At 32.3% G+C, this 24,545-nt stretch overlaps 1 protein-coding gene across 1 annotated transcript; it reads right to left on the bottom strand.

The window, feature by feature from the left end:
* Positions 1-6,180: 6,180 nt before the first annotated feature.
* On the bottom strand, positions 6,181-22,430 carry LOC118071270 (uncharacterized). The gene is made up of 3 exons (XM_035090330.1): positions 22,223-22,430; positions 21,721-22,015; positions 6,181-8,626 (listed from the first exon to the last, which is right to left on the bottom strand). Exon 3 carries the CDS (start codon positions 8,545-8,547, stop codon positions 7,405-7,407), a length of 1,143 nt encoding a protein of 380 aa, XP_034946221.1. The 5' UTR covers positions 8,548-8,626; positions 21,721-22,015; positions 22,223-22,430; the 3' UTR covers positions 6,181-7,404.
* Positions 22,431-24,545: the final 2,115 nt, after the last annotated feature.

The raw sequence follows: 24,545 nt of genomic DNA, 5'->3' as shown, positions 1-24,545 counted from the left end.
TTTTATATTATTGAAATACTTGATTATTACACGGATTTAAATTAAATTTCCACAAATATGCCCTCCGGCCTTAAATATCATTGTTTAATAATTAAGGAGGCTTTATATTGTTTAATTAAGGAAGTTGATGCTCTCAAAATGTTGATGCTTTTACATCATGACTTTTCGAGAGAAACTTGCTCATTGAGGTCCCAGAGCATGATTTCTGGGACTTTGAAAAATTATAGCTCCTTCATTTATAATAATTAATGTTGAGTGCGGTACATTTATATTGGTGTGGTTGTGTTGTACCCAGAGAGAACAGAAATGAAGATAAATGTGTTTTTCCTTTTATTAGTAAAGATTGATAATTATACAATAAGACTATTTAATCTTTCATGGTAGCAGAGCGTAGTTCACAGAAATTATTGTGAAGTCAAAAGTCAAGAAAGTAAGTGTAAACAATATAAATGATTCGTAAAAAGAAATAGCAGCCGGTGAATTTCAAGATGTCGTTTATGAAAATTGATGATATTACAATACCGATTTTGATGGGTCAGACCATTCAAACTGGAAGAAGAGAATATTAAAAAATACGAAATTTTGAAGAAGTTTGATGTAATGTATCTAAAAGAGTCAACAGCTCTGTAGATAGTGCGCAGAAGTAATTTAGAAAGCATCAAGTTGAAGAATTTCACGGAAGCAACAGAATTTTTTGATATATAGTCACATTTTTAGATTTATAGTCACATTGAAGACCTAATAGATGTTTTACCAGAACACAACAGAACGGTTGAATATTTGAAGAGTAAAATCGAGTTGAAGTCAGCTGGAGAAAATAAGTCTACAGAGAAAAAAGAAGCAGATTTGGCGAAGTCCAACGCATTGGTTTCTAAAGTACGTGGAAAACGCTTCAATTGTAGTAAACCAGGACATTTCAAGAAAAATTGTCAGTTATTAAATTCAAACGTACAGTACCGTACATAAATGCTGTGTGATTTTCTGTACGAGGGTATAGAGAAACCGCATGTATAACCTTCAAAAAATTAAACAACATTTATGTCCGGTATTGTACAACGAGAGCGTGGTGATGGACAGAGGAGCGGGTCACGTGGTCGTAGAATCTACAGAGGGAGACACCGGAGCAGTGTAGATGGCGCTAGTTATGCGTCATATCAAGGACAAGATGACGAAGAAGGTTACAATGGCAATTCCTTTATTATACAAATAAATGCAGCAGAAATAATCTGACATAGCAAGAAGGAAAAATCAGATTAATTGGATCCTCGATTGCGGCTGCACGGGCCATCTAGTTAATGATGATAGAATGTTTGTTGAATGCATTGTTTTAAATAAACCGATAAATGTCAAATAAGGTGATGGCAGAATATTTAATGCGACAAAGATTGGTAAAATATTGACTAAATTTTAAGTTGTTGGCAGAAGACACGAAGTTACCTAGTTCGATATATTTTATATTAAAGAAATTCGACCAAATCTTATTGTTTATTCTAAAGTGACCAAAAATAACACAATAATATCCAAGGGCAATACGACTAAAATTTATAATAAAAACAATGAATCAACGCTCTCCGAGCGTGCCGTTACCATAATAAAACCATGAACATGTTATATCGGAGTCTTCTATACTATACTACTATATGAAATTCTGGTATTTGTCTGTCTGTCCACGATAATTTCCGACACAGCTTATCTGATTGCAACCAAAATTTGCAGACATGTAGAGGAGGTTGTTGGGAAGGTTATAGGCTACTCTTTGTTTATGTAAATTGTTTATAACATTGCATTTGTTATAAACATTTGAAAACGGGATCTATGCAAGATATTCGAGTTCTTCCAACGGAAAATTTTTATGTTTTTACTAAATAAAAATGACTACACATGTAACATTAATGGAGAGTAGCATTTTTTTTATAACAATTAAATCGTTATAAAAGAGCAGAAATCAAATATTACGATAGAATTTGCATTTTTGCCGTTATTCATCAATGCCTACAAATTCATTACTTCTCTTTTAATACTATCACAGCGCAATGCGTATCTAAATTGGCTAATTTATATTATGACATTACCATTCAAAACATTTTTAATTAATCTTCCGTTATGGAACGTAATTCTACACATTACGCGGACGAAGTCACGGGAATCTGCTAGTTTTTTCATTAAAATTAAAGTTCGTTTTTTGGTTTTCCCTCTATTCGATAAGTTCAGAATTTGGTCTGCTCATCACATACGGATGAAACGGGTTGTTAAGAACATAATAAATTATTTTTTTATCAAACATTGATTAAAACAATGGTTCAGAATTTAATATGTTGTTTAACAAATCATTCAAAACTTTCTAATTGAAATAAATTGTTTTCAATAATTTATTTGTAATGTTTGATACAATCTATTACATTATATTTTTATGAAGTCAAATTCATATTTATATCATTCACTTAACTCACATTGCTATATATCATGTATTATAAATGAATTTTATCATCATATAAAATACGAAAACATTATCACTTAGGAATATAACTCTTTATAAGCATAATTCTTCATCATTCTGTCTGTTTTGTCATTATTGACATATGCTTGTATACTTTCCCAAGATCAAACTCTTGAAAATGCTACATACAATTGTTCATGGCTGAAAATATCTTTAGTAAGATCGATTCTAATCATATCGAATGTTTGTCCTTGTGTTCTATTGATAGTTATTGCAAATATTAACGTAATTAAAAATTGTCGTCTTTTGAACATGAATGGATAAATACTTTCACAATATAACGTTATCCGACTGATAAATACTGTTTCACCCGATTTATCGCCATTTAATATTTTACACTTAAGAATATTGTAAAATAAGACCAAATAATAACTTCGGAAAATAAATTAATAAAAGAAAAGTTTATTAAAGAATGACAGCAATCAATTAAAATGAAAGTATCCGTGCGGTCAACTCAAGTATCAGTCAAAAACCGGAGATAAACAAACTCTCCCTTCGTTGCTATAAACAATCTAATCGTCAAGCAATCGTCGTTAACAAACAAACTGTCGTTGGTCTAATAGTCATTAGATGGCGACATACAAATATTTTACAATATTATTTCTGTTTAATAATGAATATCTTCTATCGAAATCTCCGGCATTCTATTACCAGGGAAAATATTTTGTTGGAAAATTTAATTTTTTTGTTATAAACAATTATTATTTATTCATAACAAGTGTTATAGTCAATATTATATTTCAGTAGTATTTCTGATTTTTATAGAATAATAATATTTTTCTTCTACCCATCTTTCTTATAATAAACTCTTTAAACTCTTAATAATAAAATGATGAATACCGATTTCCAGATAATCATCATATCATCAAGAAACGGTCCTAAAAGCGTCTTAAAAACCACAAAATTATGAATCTGATGAGAAGCCATACTAAATTGAAGTTTATTGAATGGAAAAAAAGTCCTTGGAACCATCAACCCTAAAATAAAATACAGAAATTTAATTGGTGAGCTTTTATATATAAGTGCCGGTATTCTACCTGATATAGTATTTGGTGTAAATTATCTCCGTTGTTATCAGAATTGTTATGATGAAACACATTATACGTGTGCTCTTAGGATCTTAAAGTATTTGTATGCAACTATAGATTTAAAATTAACCTACTGCAAAAATACTGAAATAGAGACATTAGATTGTCTAGTAGACGCAGACTGGGCTGGCGATAATGTGGATCGCAAATCAACGTCAGGGTATGTAATAAGAGTCTGTGAAAATTCCGTATATTGGAAATCTCAAAAATAAAACTCTGTAACTACGTCGTCAACTTTTGTGGAATATATAGCTGTGTCAGAGGCTGTAATCGATGTAAACCTGAAACGTGAAATGAAGATATCTCTAGTGCTTCACTCATTGCCAAACATGAAAATTTCTCGAAGAATTCTCAATTTATTGAAGTCCAATATCATTTTGTAAATGAAAATTATAGCAAGAGAAATATTGATATATTCACAAAATTTCCATCCAAAGTTAAGTTTGTAAAATTCACAGAAATGTTAAATTTAAAAGATGATTAACATCAACATAAATGTAAGGAAGTGTGTTGAGTGTGGTACGTTTATATTGGTGTGGTTGACTACAATGAGAAGCTGATGTGCGTGAGCGTACGTTTCGGAGTTGGTCGACTCTGTGTACCCAGAGAGAACAGTAATGAAGATAAATGTGTTTTTCCTTTTATTAGTAAAGATTGATAATTATACAATAAGACTATTTAATTTTTCAATAAATGTAAAGCAGTAGTCTGGTTTTTCAAATAGTCTGGGTTTACTGTATTGGAGTCAGTCACATCGATACAAGCGAGTTGTTTGAATATAGATCTTGTGTGTGTGACAATTCATGAGGCTGTGAGGCATCGAAGCCAACATCGTTCGTGCCTTTTGCAACGAAGATGCTGAATCGGACCAACTTGAGCCTACTTGAGAGATCTGATGAGAAGTGGACAGACTGATGAGTTCACAATCATCACTATAAACAATTCACTGCTGAGTTATTCCATTCCTGAGTCGTTCAGTCATACACCAAGTTCCGATCTAATTTTTCTCTTTTTTAATTTTTAGGTGTGAAGAGTCCTATAATACTGATCTGATCAGACCTAAACTCTGAATTCATTTTTCTGATTACTTCAGACCATTTCAGATCTGGTCAGATATAAATTCGGGAGACAATATTAATTAAAAAAAAATTCCATTAAATTTCAATCTTATTACTGCATAAATATTTTTATGTCATGATTATGATTCTTAAATTGCTTATAACAAATTTACATTATTATATACAATACGTCATTGTTGAAAGTTATATTTAGTTGTGGACAATAATGTTTTGTCAATGTTGACTTAATTTATAAATGAAATTGTTATTCTTTTACTTAATAGTAAATTATGCATCCAGGGACCTATGGAGTTTAAGGACCCGATTGTTGACACGATGGAAAGACCTTCTGTAGGGTTTTTGTAAACAAAAAAAATAACATAATCACATTGGCCTTGCAAGAAGCAAAGCCCCTGCCGGGAAGGGGGCATAGCCCCCCTGGAATAAAAAAAAACTGTTTAAAAAATAATTATCAAAATGTCAGTAATAGTCACATTTACTCCAAAAACAATGTAAATACAGAATTAAGGGTAATAATCTAGTTAAGCTTACAGCTCTCCCATTTCGTTAAAATTTTAGTATGTTACAGAAAAAATTATGCTGAAAAATTTGATATACACAAATAGGGCGCGGAAACCATCCCTTCACATAGTTTTTCATCTTTAAAATTCTAAAGGAAGAAAAATATTTTATACATCATAGTTTAGCTTCGCATGTCTTCATTACCTGATGATGTCATCATATATTATAAAATTTGCAGAGAATGTAGTCTGATTCGTTTACATGTAACTATCGTTAGTAAATCTATCGACATTTTTTTGATTCGTGTTTGACCATGGAAAAGATAAAATTCTGTGAATTTTTGCAATTGATATTTATCGAGATTGATAGCTATACACAAAGAATTGATGAGTTTTTTAATCGAATGTCTCAGATGTATCTGATAAAAATTGATGATTATTTAAAAGAATAAATAGATTTCAAGGTTTTAACATATTATTAAATTGTAAATGTATTTTATTATGCTAATGTTAGAAGTTGGTCTAAAGTTTAACACTCTTCCCCTCCCCTCGGCCCCTTCAACTCCTCTCAACCATCAATTTTTAAGTAATCATTTAATCAAATTTAACAATTTTTATCTATGGTCTCATAAAAATGGAGAGTTAAGAGGGGTGAAAGAAGTTGGGCGAGAAGTGTTAAAACTTCAGACCAACTTTTTACGTTGTCCTATTCTGTCCCTCTTTTATTCCTTTCAACGTTTAATTTAAATATTATAATCACTGAACAATTACAATTATTTGATTCTTCGAACGTAAAAAAATACCTTAAGGAATAGTTTCCGCGCCCTATATATATGTATATTGTTATGCCGAGGATAAATTCCAGGATTTCAGTCAATTTAAATACACAAAAATTTATTTTAAGTGATAACAAATTTATTGTCACTTTTAATATTAATTACACTTAAATGTTTAGCACTAAAATTATAGCTAACAACAGTACAGTTAATTAATCACTTCTATTCATTACTGAATATTCTAAACTTATTGACAATATTCTGATTCTTATTCTTCACATGAATCGAGAAAACTTTATTTCTTTCTGTTTCTACTTCAATGATAGTTTCCTGTCGACTGACTAAAAAATGAAAAAATATCAAAATACAAAAGTAGTGCTATTAATGTGTTACTGCGCTTGAGAAAAATAAGTAAGGGAGTTGCCATGAGTCTCGAGACACAGGTGTAATAATATTACAGTCAGCAAAAATTAAATACACGTATGGTGTGAGGTAGTCACGGCGTAACACCCCCACCCTTAGATTGGAAAATCTTCCAAAAAGAAAAAGATTTTCAAAACAAAAAGTGTTAAGTTGAGTCTTCAAATTCTGATATGCGTAATTTTGATTTAGTTAGTTTTCTTCTCTGATTTGAATGATGGTTTTGTTTACTATCTTCTGAAATGCTATTTAAATCTGAAGAAATAGAATTTGCGTAACATATTGTTTTCATTGGAATTTCGTTGGAATAATTTTCGTCGTTATTGAGTTGAGTTTTAGGAGATGAAACACAATAGTTGGTTAACTTATTGTATAGTGAAAAGAACTTATTTACTATGAATTTAATCAATTGAAAGATTCTTAATTTGTAAGCTAAATATAATATAACTAACACACCTAAAGCATACATAGCATAAGTTAGCCAAAACATTATTTTTTCATAAGTGGTTTGTGTTCGTTCATGGTTACCTATCGCAATTGCGAAAAAAAAATCATCAATAATAAATTCAGAAATCCACTTTTAGATTAGGTACTAAGAGGTTAGGTACTAGAGATTAGGTGCGGGTCTCTAGTCTCTACTCTCTAACGCTAGATCTTGGTATTGAGCGTACATCCGGTAGTAATTTCTCTTTCAATTTCATTTAGTTTAGTTCCGTATTTAGTTAAATCCTCAATTTTTACATCAGGTGTCTCTATTGAATAAATTTTGGATAAACTGAGGTTCATAATTGAATTATTGATCATTTGGAAATTTTGGTGAAAGTTATAATTAATCAATGGTATAAAAGTTTGATTATTGTCGTAATTTGTACTTTTGTAAGAATTTAGTACGACACTATTAGAGACAACACTACATCCAGGTGCGATCCACAATATTTTTGTTCCGTTTATAATTTTATCTGTTACCTTATTATTGCAAATAATTTTAATAGTCTCAGGTTTAGGGGCCGAATATAACCATTTGTCATTACTTTTAAATTGTATTCAAATAGAAGTTTTTACACTAATCAGTTTAATATCACAATCATTTTCGCTTAAATTTACAGGTTCGTTTACTATTTTGCTCATACATGTGTCTTGTTTTTGAATAAAGTATTTTGGGTATATCGTTTTACAGAAATAAAGTGATTTGTGGGTTTTACAAGTTTCTAAAAAATATTTATCGCTAGGGGTATATAATAGTCTTTCATTATTAGTAATTATATGATCGTTTGGATTTGATATATAAGCCAATAGATTACTTCTTATTAATTTAGGAGCAGGAATTGCTCTGTATGCTTTATAATTTCCTATTTCTAAAATCGGTATTTTGATTACATAAACAAATCTATATCCTATTACACTTATTGATACGTCACTTATTTCTAAATATTCAAAATAGTTGCCTTGATGAAGAGCAATTGGCATTTCGTTTGCTCCCCTTTCGTCTTTTATCAATTTTATTGAACTCATGAGTAAATCTGGTGTTAATAATTGGGAATTTATTTGACCAATTTTTGCAAAACTAATAGATTGAACTATCATATTAACATTTCTACTAAACTCAATTAGGGCTAACTCAATTTCTAAGCAAATATCTGTGATTACAGTATCTTTTTGAATGATATTTTCAGTCTCTAAGATTTTTTGAATGTTTTTATCAATACTTTGAAAATTAGAATTTATTTTATTAAACTTTTCACTATGTTCTCTAAAGAGGCTTTCAGTTTTATGAATAGTTAATTGCAATATGTATGTTTGATTTCGAAATAATTCACTTATTCTTTTATTATCCCTATGAATAGCATCAATTTCATTGTTGTAATAAATTGCGTCATCTGAACTCATAGTTCCGAATAAAATTTTGGAAAGTTGACCGACAAAATTGAATAGACCTCTCTTTTCTCTAACTAGATTTCGAACTCCTATAGCAGAAAACAGTTTATACTTATCTTGTCTAAATGTCTCAAATTGATTACGTATTTTCTTTATCAGATTCGCTTCAGTACAATTTTCGTTACAAAACGTGTTGACCATGTTGAGTCCTTTCATGATTTCGGATTCCTGGAATGTCAATTCATCCAAGTTGATATATGATACCACGTTGTAGGTCTCGTGGAAGAATCTTACGTCCCCCAAATACTCCATGTAGATATTTGGTAATACAGGAAAACCTGTTTCTCTGTAAATTTCTTTGTTACCATCAGAAAATTCAATCAGGGAAATTCTGAAACAAATTTATATTAGCGTATTTTAATCTATTTGCATGAACGATAATTTTTTTATTATTCTTTATTATCTCATAATTGACGTCAGACGTCTTGTCAGATATTTAATATGGCCCTTCCCATGGTAGATTGAGTGCATGTGTTTTATTGTTAGCTACACTTTCTTTCCGTAACCAAATTGAATCGCCCGGTTTGAATTCTTGAGGATTACTCATTCTATCATATCTGTCCTTGGATCGTTGTTTACTCTCGGATATCATTTTCTTGCATTCATCTAGATTCTTTGATAACTTGCGTTTTAATTCATTGAGATACTCAGTATATGGTATATTATGACGTTTCTTGACTGATGATACATCTCTTGCGTTCTGACCGAATACTAGTTCACAGGGTGTAAATTTAGTTCCTTCATGTTTCGATGTATTGTAATATAGTGTTGCAAAATGGATTACTTCGTCCCAGTTTTGAGCATTTTCATCACAGAAGTGTCGCAGAAAGTCTTTTAATACCTGATGACTTCGTTCGAGGCTTCCGTTGCTTTGAGGGTGGAAACTTGCTGTCGTTATTTGTTTTATTCCCAACAATTTTTCGAAATTCTTCGTTAATCCACTTGTAAAGTTTGTTCCTCTGTCTGTTAAAATGTTTTGTGGTACTCCAAAATAGCTGACCCAATGTTTCAAAAATTCATTAATAACTGTAGCGGCTGTGAAATTTTTTAAGGGTACGGCGACGAGATATTTTGTGAGCTGATCTTGCAAGGTCAAAAGATATCTATTTTCCCCTGTTGTCGAAGGTAGAGGTCCACAAATATCCATGGCAATTTTCGTATTAAATCTGGTTGGTGTGTCGGTGATCACCATTGGCATTTTTGTTGAATGTCGATTTATTTTAATTCGTTGACATGTTATACAATTTCTTACATAATTATCAACATCTTTCCTTAACGATTCCAAAAAATAGTTCTCTGCAATTCTGTAGTAGGTTTTCTTAATTCCTCCATGTCCTCCAGTAAGGCTGTCATGGTTTTCTTTTAATATTTTCGGTATCTCTTCTTCTGTTGGAATCATTCTACGTTTATCATGAAGATAAATTATGATTTTCTTATTTCGAAATTCTTTTATCCAAATTTTTTCCAAAGCTTTACTCGAAAAGCCACTTAACTGGATACATCCATCGTGATCAACGTGGAGTTCTTCAAGTTCTTCATTAAGTGCTATTTGTTTTATTTCTTGAATTTTTTCTTTCAATTCTTCAATTTCTCCTTCTAAATTAATTCTCACAATAATATGATATTCTTGGTTGTCCTCTTCAGAGTAGACTTCTATAGGTTGTGAATTTTCTCCTTCAATGAACGATACATCCACACTACCCTCAGGTATTGGATCATTCGTCAATATTATTTGTTTTCCTAGCTTCGCTCGTGAGGCTAATTCTGGTCTTTCTAAATCTTCTGTATTATCTTCCTTTTTTTCCTCTACTTTTCTTTCTTTATTTTGTTCTATGTTTACTTCTATTCTTCTCCATTTCTTATCATGAGTTACTGATTCCTCATTTTCTTCTTTCTTTTTTATTTGAGTTTCACTCAACTTCTTCCGTTTCCTAACTTGGTTCTCTGATTTATCTCGTTCTATTTCTTTTCGTTTTTTACTAGTTGAATTTACATTCTTCTTCTTTCGGTACGCCAGTACCGGGTTTCTTGATAATGCATCTGCATTTGTATTCAAAACACCTTTCTTATAGACAATTTCATAATCATAATCTTCTAGCATGATTCTCTATCTGGCTAATCGTGAATGAGGATCTTTTAGATTTATTAACCAAACCAAAGGCCTATGGTCGGTTATTATTTTGAACTTGCGACCATACAAATATGGGCGAAAGTGTTTTACACACCATACCACTGCTAATAATTCTTTTTCAATAGTTGAATAGCGTTGTTCGGCTGCATTGAGTACCCGACTTGTATAAGACACTGGGTGTTCCTTTCCATTTTTTTCTTGCGATAATATTCCACCTATTGCAACGCCAGATGCGTCAGTAGCTAAGGTGAATTCCTTTGAAAAATCTGGGTATGCAAGGATTGGACTATTACATAATTCTTCTTTAAGAATTGTAAATGCTTTTTCTTGTTCTACTTCCCATACCCAAGGTGCATTTTTCTTTAGCAATTGTGTCAATGGTTTAGCCTTTTTGCTGTAATCTTTGATGAATTTTCTATAGTAGCCTGAAAGTCCCAAAAATTGTTTAATGTTTTTTATGTTTTTTGGACGAGGAAATTCTCGAACACTTTTACACTTCTCAGGATTAGGTTTTACACCATCCTTCGTAATGACGTGACCCAAAAACTGTAATTCAGGTTTTAAATATTCACACTTGTCAGGCTGCAGTTTGAGGTTAACATCTCTCATTCTCTGTAGGAAGATACGTAATTTATTATTGTGTTCTTCCAAGGTTGATCCATATATGATGACATCATCCAAGTAAACAAAGCATACTTTTCCAATTAACCCTCTTAAAGCTTTATCGATTATTCTTTGGAAGGTTGAAGGACTGTTCTTCAACCCGAATGGCATTCTGACAAGTTCGTAGTGGCCTTGAGGAGTACTAAAAGCCGTTTTATGTCGATGTTCTTTTCTCATCGGGATTTGGTGAAACCCGCTTGCTAAATCAAAAGCTGAAAAATAGCGAGCGTTACCAAGCTGGTCTAAAATTTCTTCTATGTTTGGTATAGGATAAGCATCTGCGCGAGTTTTTTCGTTCAATTTTCGATAGTCTACTACAACTCGCCATTTCTGTTTCCCTGAAGCGTCACTTTTCTTGGGAACAATCCACAAAGATGAGTTATATGGAGAGTCCGAGTCTGTAATTAGTCCTTTTTTTTTCATTTCTTTCACTTGTCTAAAAATTTCTTCAAGTTGTCCAGGTGGATATCGATATTGTTTAACAAAAACCGGTATTTCGTCTGTTGTTTCAAGTGGATGATCTCCTAAATCTGTGCCTGGTACCGGATCTGCTGGCAAACAGTACACATCTTGATATGAATCTATTATTTCCCATATATTTTCTTTAGCTTTCTCGTCCAAAATATGATTAAGACGTGTATTTTCCTCTAAAAGTTTACTTCTCTCTATTGTGTAATTGTTTGATTCTCTATTCTCAATTTTCAACATTTTTAATTCTGGTATTTTCCTATTAAAAATTATTGTTCTTCGTTTCGCTAATATTATAGCATCTTCTTTCTCAAGAAATGGACAACCAGCAATACCGTCTTCTTCCAGGGGGAACTCGTTAGGAACTACGAGAAAAATGTGTTCAACGTTATCTATTTCAATTTTACATTCCTGAGTACAATTTACAGGCGTAGCATTGATACCCGTTAGCTGCGCCCAGGTTTTTCTGACTGGTAGTCCGACAGTACACTTTAATTTGATGATGTTGACGGCTGCTCCTGTGTCTACCAAGAACGAATAATATCGCTGTCCGAATTGGCTGTTGATTCTGAGCATAAAGGTTGCTCCTGGGTTTCTTGAGTTCCTTGACATTCTGTGTATTTGATAAGATTGGGCACGGTTGGTTGTCGGCGCGACGGAAAATTTGCATTAGTAGGTTTTTGTGGGCAGTCTCGAATAAAATGGTCTAAACTGCCACATCTATGACATGGAAATCGCTTTTTTTGTTTGCGCCAGATTTTTCTGCGTTTCATTATCGATGCTTTTCGGGTTTTTATTCAAATTTTTGTTAATAGGTTTTTTGTTTTCGTGATTCGAATTTTTATAAACCACGCGCGATATTTCTTCTTCTTTTTCTGTTTCTAATGCTAAATTTTGAGCTTCTCGAATAGTTGTAGGTTTTCCAGCTTTGACAAATAATCTGACACTCGGCTTTAAACCACGAATGTACTGTATCAGTCCTTGTTTTTCATCATTTGCTAATATAACGACGCGATCTCTTTTATCATAATCAACATTATTATTTATTGCTCTTTTAATATTAAGATGACATTCAGTGAATTGTTTATTGTAAAGGGTTTCTTTCTCTGATCCTTGCTGACATTGGCTTCTCTCAAGAATAGCAATATCGTAAGATTTACACTCGCCAAAATTGTTACGTAAAACTTGATATAGATCATCTGACGATCGAATATCGTGCCCGCCGATAGCTTTCCGTGCGCCCTTAATAATCTTTTTTGAAATGATCAATCGAACAAATGTATTTCTTTGCTCCTCCGGCAAATCATCAATAACAGATTTTATTTCGAAAATAAATGTTTCAACTGCTATGTTATTGCCTTCGAATTCCGTAATTAATTCGAGTTGTTGTTTAAGATTTTTTATATCAGTTGCTGTCGCGACGCTGTCGCGACGCTGTCTTGCGTTGTAGATGCGTGATCGACTGTATCGTAGTTTGACGTGTGATTGTTAGCCGGTGCATTTATATTTTCTCTTATTGCATGTAATGTAGTTAATTGATTCTGTAATGCTTGTACTGAATTTACGAGATCTGTAATTCGAGCTTCCATCGTGTTTTCTGTTACTTGAATTTTTCGATATTCGTTTAGATCTTCCGTAGACTCGTAGGAATCGTCCGTATTAAAATAATCGTTATTATTATTTTCTCTGTATTCCGAAAATGCGTTATCCGTCGTATATGTTTCCATATATAAGTAATTGTACTTACAGAAGTGTTGTTATTATCATTTTCTCCTTTATCAATCCAAGCATTCAAATTTCGAACTGATTTGAGATACTACCGCTGCCACCAATTTTGTTATGCCGAGGATAAATTCCAGGATTTCAGTCAATTTAAATACACAAAAATTTATTTTAAGTGATAACAAATTTATTGTCACTTTTAATATTAATTACACTTAAATGTTTAGCACTAAAATTATAGCTAACAACAGTACAGTTAATTAATCACTTCTATTCATTACTGAATATTCTAAACTTATTGACAATATTCTGATTCTTATTCTTCACATGAATCGAGAAAACTTTATTTCTTTCTGTTTCTACTTCAATGATAGTTTCCTGTCGACTGACTAAAAAATGAAAAAATATCAAAATACAAAAGTAGTGCTATTAATGTGTTACTGCGCTTGAGAAAAATAAGTAAGGGAGTTGCCATGAGTCTCGAGACACAGGTGTAATAATATTACAGTCAGCAAAAATTAAATACACGTATGGTGTGAGGTAGTCACGGCGTAACAATATATATATATATGTCTAACGTATAGTTTGGGACACTACATTTTTTTCGTGAAATATTGTAGCCCAGAGTTCATGTAACACCATAAAAGTTAAAAAATTGATTTTCGTATAAAATTTGTCCTAAACAAAAGAATCTTCGATAGAACGAGTAAAATGGAGACATTTAATGGAATGTATACTATGAGGATATGTCCCTATAATATACGTTACAACAAATGTCCTCAAAATATACGATAGAATTTTACACGGTTCATATGTGTAGCGTATACTTCAAGGACGAGAAAATTATGCAGAATCGTAATATTGAGGACATTTTTCGTTACATTCTGTATAGTTTAGGGACATTAATTCCGTATACTATTCCGATGATATGATCGTTCTGAAATATATGGATACATTTTTTTATAAACTATACAAATATATCGACATAAGTGTCCCCATACTAGTCAACATACAACAAAATACATCTACAGAAATTTTTTTGCTTATATAAACGTGTTTCTTTACTCGATTCGATTAAAGAGATATATTTGGGTTATCCGAATATTTAATAAAAACAAGTACCTGAAGACAATTAGCTAGGAGGTTATGCACTTCATTGATAAAGAAGATAAAAAACATGTCCCTGATCTATACGATACATCGACTAAACTGTCCTGAAACTAGTCGATGATCGACATAATACAACTACAGAATTATTATTGTTTATTTAACGTGTTTTTTTATCTAGTTTTATTAAGGAGATGGATTTGGTGAACTAAATATCTGATTAAAACCAGTACTTAAAGACAATTTGCTAGAAGGTAATGCACTGCATTTATTTAAAAAATTAAAGGAATGTTCCTGATCTATACAATACATCGATAAAAGTGTCTTCAAACTAGTCGATATAAGACATAATACATCTACAGAATTATTAATGTGTAATCAACGTGTTTTTTCGTTCGATGTTATAAAAAAGATGAATTTCGGTTATCTAGATATCTATTAAAAACAAGTACTTAGAGACAATTAGCTAAAAAGTAATGCACTCCATTTATTAAAAGGATAAAAGAGATGTATTGTGTTGTTCGGAGACATTCTATGACAATCGATATACATTTTTCTATATTGTTAATGTTCTAACTATCGAATTTTTTATAGAAAAAAAACATACAACTCCTATGATTATAATCGTTTCGTATAGTGTATAGTTTGAGGACATGCCTGCCTACGTATTGTGTAATTTGAGGACATCCTATTCTAGCGACGAAATACGAGGGTAGAAGTACGATGTTTATCTTAATTATACTCTCACGTATTATCTAGTTTAAGGACACATTTCCTTATATATTGTATACCTCGACGTCAATCCGGAAAAACAGCAAAGTATGTAAAAAAAATAACGCTTGAATAGTTATGATGATAGCTGACTAATATTTTGACTAGATCGAGGACACAACCCCTTATATATTGTGTTGTTCGGAGGCATTCTATGTCAACAAACAAATCTGGGTCTGGACACTAAAAGAAATAATACAAGTTCTGCCATCTATAGTGGTTTTTTGGTATTATTTTATATACAATTTCGAAATGGCCTCAAATTATGCATCAGATACAAGAATAGTTTGGGAACTGACCTCTATCTATCGAAATGTCCTTAAAGTATGAGTTGGACATAAATCGTGTCCTCATTTTCTTCTTGGTATTCCTGGTACGTTTTTTCTCATAAACAGTAATGTCTTTTTAAAGAGGACTACTACTGAGAGATAAAACTTTGCTTAGATAAAAGTAACCGAGTAGTTTAGCTCTATTACGTTACGTTGTTAACTTCGATTCCACAAGCAGAATGTTCGTAGGAGTGCTTTTTCTGAGTCCAAGGGCGACTCTGATTGCTGTGTACTATAGCCTCTTGAGTTTTTCTGCTTCTTCTTTACGTAAAGGAAAATAGATCCAGCTACAATAATAGATGGCATGTAGCTCTTGTATAATGTGAAAAGAGTGTCAGGGTGGGATCCCCACCATGTGCCACAGAGGAACTTCAGAATTTTAAGTGACCTTGAGCATTTTTCTTATTTCATGGTCTGTGTGTGTCGCGAACTTTATGTTGTAGTCAAAGAAGACTCCTAAGAAGCGTACCGAGCTGCTTGATTTGATGACAATGCCGTCAATATTGATATCCACCTTGCCTGGTGATCTTTTGTGTTTATTAAAATCAATTAAGACTATTTTCTGCGAAGCAAGATCGAGACCAAGATCGCGTTGGTTCTTTATAATGCTTTTAATCGAACTTTTTATTCGCTTTTTGCAGCGGTTGACATTAATTGTTCGTAAGTAGAATGCAATGTCATCGGCGAATTGGGAGACGGAGACACTAGCTGGCAGATTTTTAGTTACAAACGCGATGTAACTTGTTTTTAAAAACGCGACATTTGTTCCTATTGGAATGGGAGGTCAGGGAGTACTTGATTGAGCCAATTAAAGACACAATTATTATTCAAAACTAAGTTTATTCAACACTCTAAACAATACTCTAATAATCACTAAAATAATGTTTATATAAATAAACCAGAATACAGATATTTTATGAATACGGAAGGAACGCGTCGTGACACCAAGAAGCTTTACGAAAGAGTGAGTAATGGCGTTCAGAGAACAATCCTACAAACCGGAAGGGAGAGCTAGTATCGTGGGCCTTATGCACTTCACGACACCCAAAGAGTTGTCACCGACAAAGTCTACACCTCAACACTCCCTCCCTTTGTCGGTTGTGACACTCTCAGGATTCATCTGAAACATAAAAAAAAATAAACTAAGTTTTACTCTAACATTTTGCCTCTAAGATATTTGTGTGTTTCTAATGGTAGCTGATTAGTCATTATATCAACTATATTTTTTTTGTCATCACCCATTTTACTCTAACTCTATTTTCCTCAACACACTGCTTTATAAAACCTCCATGTGTGCTAGCTATACGTCTTCTAGTTCCACTCTTTTCCCTTTCTAGTAGGTCTCTTTTTATTTCTTCTAAATTGTCATCAAACATCTTAAGTTTGTGACGACCATCTTTCTTAGTACAGTCTCCTACTGACTTGTTGTCACACCATATTGTAACAGGGAATAATGTTTTTTCTATTGCGAATCTCACTGCCTTATCTAAGGATATTAATTCTTGGCAAGCATCACTCATTGCCAGGTACTCTGCTTGACAAGTTGATAATGTTACATCATTTTGCTTATGGCTTCTCCACGCAATCACATCCTCAAAAAGTTTAATTACATATCCACCCGATGATGTTGAATCTTCATGATCCCTGAAGCTGGCATCTGTATAAGCTTCTTATTCATACTGTGAAGTTTTAAATTTTAACCCTTATTCAACAGTTCCTCTTAAGTATCTAAATATTCTTTTTACATCTCTCCAATCATCTTCAGTTGGCTCTAATTGTCTCCTGGCTAAGTAGTTGACTGCGAATGCTATATCTGGACGTGTCGCGTTTGCCAAATACATTAAACTGCCTATCGCCTCTCTATATGGTACCTTTTTGGTTTGTGTATTTCTTGACTCTGTATCCAATTCTATTTCTTCTAATTTTCTCTTCTTATTTTTGTTCATTACTTGTCTAGTCACCATGGGAGTGTTTTGTGGCTTACACTCTTTCATGTTAAATCTCTCTAAAATACTTTTGATATACGTTGACTGATTAATTACCATGTATCCTTCTTTTCTATTTCTCTGAATATTCATATCTAGAAAACACTTCGGTTCTCCGAGATCTTTTATCTCAAACGCTCTACTTGAATGATCTGTAATTTCCTCTAGTTTCATCTTGTCTGGCTGCTAAGATATCATCTACATATAGAGCTAATATAGCCATTTTACCGTTTTTCCTCCCAGTATATAAGCATGGTTTGTGTAAAGCATTCTCTAGTCCAAGTTTTCTTACTTCTTCTGTGAATTGTATGTTCCATTTCTTTGAACTTACTTTCAAACCATACAGTGCCTTGATTTGCACACTTTCGATTCTCTGGTGTGTTTATCCTCCTCTAAACCATCTGGAATTTCCGTGTAAACTTCTTCATCTAGAACACCATTTAAAAATGCCGCCTTGACATCTTATTGACATGCATATAAATCATATTTATTTATTATTGCTATTACAGCTCTAATTACTGGTAGCCGAGAAACTGGTGCATATGTCACTTTTAGATCATAATTACTTTTATCTTTGAATCCTCTGATAACTAATCGAACTTTGTATCTCATAGATCCATTAGCTTCTGATTTCCTCTTAAACACCTATCTTGAATCTATTATATTAGCTCTATTATTTTTTAATTTTATTTTTTCTCTATCTACCAATTTCCACACTCTATTTTCATTTATAGAATCCAGTTCTTCTTTCACTGCTTTGTTCCACAAAGTTGCATCTTTAGATCTCATAGCTTCTTTAAAATTTGCAGGTTCTTTGTTGATTAAAGCTATGAGACATCTTAATTCTTCATCTTCTTCTATATGTTTGTTTTTAAGGACTTCTTCCGAATTATCCTCCAAAGTATTTATGAATCTAATAAAGCTTGTATCTTCTATGTATCTCTTGACCTGCTGAACTTTCTCGTTGTTCTCTAATTTTCTTTTATTTTGACTTCTGGTATTTGGTCTACTTATATTCTTTTCTGCTCTTTTCTCTACTGAATCCTTTATATCTGATTGTTTCTTGCGCGGTCTTCCTCTTTTCTTGGGTTCAGGTTTTTCTGGTTCCTGTTCCTTTTGGACTTTCTCTTTAAACTCTTTTATCCAGTTCCAATCAAGTTTGTTTTCTATTTTGGGTGCTATTTTTATGTTTTGCTCTAAATTATTGTTCTTGTAAACAAGTTTCTCATTAATTCTAACATGTCTCGATTCGAAAAACTTCCCTGAACTTGGATGCCAAAACACATATCCTGTTGGCGTATAGCCTACCAGGACTGTTTTTATGGCTCGCTCTTCAAACTTCAAATCTGGTTTTGGATCCTTTATATTGTGACGATACTTTTCCACTGGGGTAGGTGTACTCAGTATTCACCTTCCTCCAGGACACTAATTTATCAGCTAACATCCCTGGTTCGCTTATAATCATTATAAACGACGGGCGCCAAGTTATTTTTATCGCCAGAATAACTAAACTGGCAAAACTTACATCTAATCCCAAAAAAAAAACTAAACCTAGACCAAAACTTACAACTAACCTTAAATCAAAATCCAACCAAACTCTCACAATTCTCAAAAATCCTAAAACTAATTACGAAATCTTAGACTAAACTTAATTAAGATGCTGCTGGTAAAGAGGTCCTGACAGGGGATCTCCTGGAGCTCAGTTATGTGGGTTGTGGAGAGAGGGTCAGGGCTGGCAATAATCCTCGGTTGAACCCCACAAAAGTATTCAAAATTGTTAAATAAACAAACTAGAGTTGAAGGCTCTTCTTTACTAATTATTCAAATACCAATTATCAATTAATGCTTAATTTATTAAAACAAAATCAATTTTCTTATTCATTATCCAATTAACAAAAATCATAAATCATTCTGTAACGATTCTGCATCATCAATAAAGAACAATATTTTATAAACAAATAATTCTAACTCGAATTCTGGAACAAGTTTAAATAATTACCTATCGTTTCTAAAATTTAAATATTAATTAACCTTAATCTAACGGCTCTAATCTCAAATACACTGATTTTCATCTTATAAATGACTCTAAAACCCGAAGCAAAATCATCAATATCTCTTATAATTTAAACTATAACACTCTAAACTGAATTTATTAACTAACTAAATCACGAAAGCAAGCCAAGGGTGGAAGATTCCCTACATTTCATTATTCGTATCCGTATGTATAATTTAAAGTGGCCTTTCAGTTCTTTTTCTAGTCTCTCTAAAGGTTAATTTCTGCATCTTTGACATAATACAGACTTCACATTCTAGTATGGCCTCATCAAATTTTACTTTCTCCATCTTTTTATTAATCTTCTGTAGTTTTCTTAAGTTATTTAATGATGTGTGACCTAGTCTAACATGCCATAACATTGCTTCATTAAATTTCTCTGTACAATTATTATTATTCTCTAGAGGGTTACTTGTGTATATATCTTCTAAGTTTTGGATTCTATAATCTTTCTATTATCAATATCTCCCTCCCACTCTACTGTCTTTTTGTCCTAATTATGATTCTGTGATTGTGTCGGAATCTCATCATGTTTATGTATTGCAGCTCGACAACAATATACTTCATACTCTATTTTATTCTCTAATTGATTTTGCTCTTGTTTTTTAACTCTAAATTTTATTGTCCAATTTGGTTTTTCATAAATTGCCTCTAAAACTATTTTTTTTTAATCTTTATCATCTAAGTAAATTCGAAACCCTGAGTCCACCAGTTTACGCAATGATAACAATTTTCCAGAAATATCTTTAGATGCAAATACATTTGCTAGTTTAATTATGTTTTCTTTACTTCAATCTGTATATAAAAGTAAGTTTCCTTTCCCATCTATTATTATATTGGCGATTTTTTGCACTCTGAATTATTTTATTATTACACTTTTGAAGTTACTAAGAATCATGTCATCATTGATTATGGGATCAGTTGCTCCCGAATCGGCAATGAAATTAATATAATTGCTCTTACGTGTGTCACTTTGATGTCCCTGACCCGCATTTCTTTCGCTCTATACGCTCTTTTGGTTTCCTCCTTGGGCTTCCTCTTAAGCTCTTTTTCTCTAAAATGTTAATTTTTCTTAGCAATTTTTAGGACATTTTTATTATTATTGTTGATTCTCTTGTTTTTAGAATTAACATTGCATTGACTTTTATCTCTAATGTTTCTTCTAAACTTTTTATCAATGTACCGGTTTTTTCTACCTCTAATTGTGGGACAGTCATCCCCTTTATGGTCTTTAATGGCTTGATAGTAGTAGCAGAACCATTTGTTTTGATGTGAGAGTGGACAATCCCTCATCCAGTTCCCAAATTTGTTGCATCCGTGGCACTTGCTCTCTTTTGCATTTGGGTTATGAACCCATTGAGCTTTGGGCTCATCCTCTTTTTTTGGTTTCAGATTTTTCTCTGCCTCTAACTGTAAAATATATGATTTTATTTTATCAAATGTCATTTTCTGACCAGTTGTTTGTTTCTTTAATAAGTCTGCGTTCCTTATTTCAGGAATAGCTGAAGAAACAGCCTGATAAAATGCTGATCGAACTTTTTGTGGCGTCAATTCTAGTATATTCTCACATACTTCGTATTCTCTAACAATTGCATTAAATCTTTCGTAAAAATTATTTACAGATTCATTTTTACTCATTCTAGTGGCATATAGCCGAGTTCTTAATGATGTATGAGTTACATTCACCTCACTTTTTCTAGAACTTCTAAGTTTTTGTAAAATTTTTATAGGATCTCTAATATTTATGATGATTTCGTGATATTTTTTATCTAATCTATTAATAATTACGTCTCTAGCTAATCTCTTTCTTTTGGCTATACTCGATTCTGAGTAGTTTTAATTAGATTTTACAGTTGGCTCAATAACCTCTAGTAAATCATTACTATCTAATTCAGATTTTAAGTAATCTAACCAAACATCAAAGTTAATGTTTTGTTTTAGTTTGGAGTCTCTCTTAATATTTAATTTAGTCCCTAAAAACTCTTGTTCAACGCTCTTCGTTGTGACTACATTTTGTGCTTCTGAATCAAAATGACTTTGTGATTGTTTTACATTCTCAGCTTCTACCTCTGGGTTTTTGGTGGGTTTTGTTCTCTTACATTCAATGTCACCGTTCTATAACTCTAAATCTACAGTTTTTCTCTTAGCTCTAGTGTTCTCTAATAAATCAAATTTTTTAATATGTTCTTTACCAACCTTCAGTGATTCATAACGAATCCTCTGTGCCTCTCGATTATCTTTGGATGTTTGAGCCAGAGTATTGACCATATCTCTGGCCATCAACATCACCTGCTTCAAGGATTAGGCTTTTAAACTGCGATTTTGTTTGAGTTAGCTGCCTGTTTACTAATTTTGGCTAGCTTCTCAACTTGACTTATTTGCTGCTTCTGTCTTAGTTCCTCTGCAGCTTTGAACAGGAATTCGTGACGATTAGGTGTTTTAATTGTCACATCTTCTGTTATTTTTAACTTCTTCTGCTCTTTGTTTTTGGCTGTAAAATCAAAAAAAATTTTGCTCTAATAACCTGGATTTTCTCTAGTTCTATTTGATTAGGCCTTCGATCTCTATCTCTAAATCAATCTAACTTCTGACTTCTAATAATTTTAACAGCCTCTGTTTATTAATTCATTCAGCAGAGAATCAGAACAAGAAATCATAATAACTGATGTTTATTTTGTAAATTGTTAAAAAAACTTACCATCTATTTCTTTCTTGTCAGGTTCCTCTAAAACCTCTTCTTCCTCTATTACTAGTTCTGGAGAGTCGTATCTTTCAGCAACTTCTTATTCATCACTTTTATAGTCGACGAGACTTATTTTCTGTTTCTCTGCTATCTATTTCGGGCTTTTGAAACAAATTATCTAAAGTAAAATCATCATGTCAATTATAACTCATAAAATAAAACGATGATAACTCGTAATATGCAATGAAAAAACTTCTAACTCTATGTAAATCTTCTAGTTCTGTATCAATTTTCTTTAATATTCTTTAAAGGATCAAAAATTTCTCTGATATTTTCTAGAATCATCTAAAGTTTCTTTAATTATCTTTAAAATCGTTAAAAATTTCTCTAATATTCTTTTAAATCATCTAAAACCAGGTTTATTTTTATTTAAAATTGATAAAGAATTTATTTCGTGCTTCTGAATCGCAATAAACGTACAACAATTTATTGTAATTCGAAACGAGACATCCAGTCCTCGAACAACGCCACCACGCACGTGCACCCCTTTGTTTCAAACTTTGGCTTCACGCACGGCAATGAAGACCGGTTGAAATAGGTTGGCCATGCACACGTACGGGATACCAATCCGAGTCCTTCGATATCCCTAGCTACCAAACGTTTGACACCGCACAGCGAATGTCTTGCGAAGATAGCCCCGGAATATTTTCTTACAGAACACATTAATTTACCGGCTGATCATATTGCGGGAATTTTTATTTATTAAATTATGTCAAAAAAAATTTAATTAAAATCATTTATTCTAAATTCTTCTAAAAAAAAACTCAAAACTTCTAACTCTATTTTAATTACTCTATTTTATTTTCAATCATAGTAATCATTATAAAGAGAAGAGGAGAGGAGAAAATAATGATGATAATAATGAGCCTCTCGGTGTGCTATTGTTTGCATTTATCAAACATATAATTTGTAATCTCTCAACGATCTTAAAACTGAAATCTCTAATTATATTATCTAATTAATTTAATTATCTAAAGAAAATCCTTTAAATAATTTCCATAATAAATATTATTTATAATTAATGTGCTTATTTATTCAATTTTTATTCAACATCTATCTTCTAAATACTTCTATTAGTTTAATTTGATTAAACATCTATCTTCTAAAAAAAATTTATTTCATTTTATAACGCGTATTTTCTTCTAAGAAGAAACAAAAGAACGTTTTATGTCGTAAGCATAAGCAATGCTCAAACTACGCACCACGAGAAAACGACTTGTAAACAAAGCCCTCTTCTCGCGCGCGCGAGCGTGCCGCCAACGAACACGTTCGAACGTGCATGCAATACTCACACTGGCTCGGTTTCTTCGAAATGTGTCGTCATATTTTAACAAAGACGCTACCAATTTCACGATCTCTAATTTTCTGAATTTATTGAATCACAAATATCATTCTAATTACTATTGTTTATCATTTTTTCTAAAAGAAACACTCTAAATTCAAGAAACTCTTTATTTAAATGTTCTAGAAAACTACTATCACTTACCTCTGAATCCTCTAATGTTTCCTCCAAATTTGTTAGCGCAAAAGTGTCTTTAATATTACAAAAACTATTTCACTGAACTTTATAATTAGTCAAACCAAATTGAAAATCACAAAAAAAAAGTTTTATCTTAAAAGCGTGATAGGCCTATAACCTATTAGAATGGGAGGTCAGGGAGTACTTGATTGAGCCAATTAAAGACACAATTATTATTCAAAACTAAGTTTATTCAACACTCTAAACAATACTCTAATAATCACTAAAATAATGTTTATATAAATAAACCAGAATACAGATATTTTATGAATACGGAATGAACGCGTCGTGACACCAAGAAGCTTTACGAAAGAGTGAGTAATAGCGTTCAGAGAACAATCCTACAAACCGGAAGGGAGAGCTAGTGTCGTGGGCCTCATGCACTTCACAACACTCAAAGATGTCGTCACCGACAAAGTCTAAACCTCAACAGTTCCATACATATTGAGCATTTGTTTCGAAGTTAATATTGCTGGCGAACTCTCTGCGATTATCTCTTTTCTTTCCGATGAACGTTCGAGTTGCTACCGCACACCTTCTTTTGTACTCAATTGAATCTACCATCTCACCCGTATGTTCCCACTTACGAAAGGCCGCGCGTTCTGATGGTTCGACCTTCAGACATTCCTTGTCCCACCAAAAGACAGCGTTGTTCAATCTTTTTATGTTACGAGAATTATTCCAATTAGCCTCTATTATCTTGAAGTGTTTTTTAGTACCTTAGATGACGGCGGCAGCACTTTCTTCAACCTTACTCAT

This window comes from Chelonus insularis, unplaced genomic scaffold (genome assembly GCF_013357705.1).
Source record: "Chelonus insularis isolate UGA/USDA-ARS -01 unplaced genomic scaffold, ASM1335770v1 contig_76_pilon, whole genome shotgun sequence".
NCBI lineage: Eukaryota > Metazoa > Arthropoda > Insecta > Hymenoptera > Braconidae > Chelonus > Chelonus insularis.
Note: the sequence above shows the minus strand (reverse complement) of the source record. Positions and strands in the feature narration are given on the sequence as shown.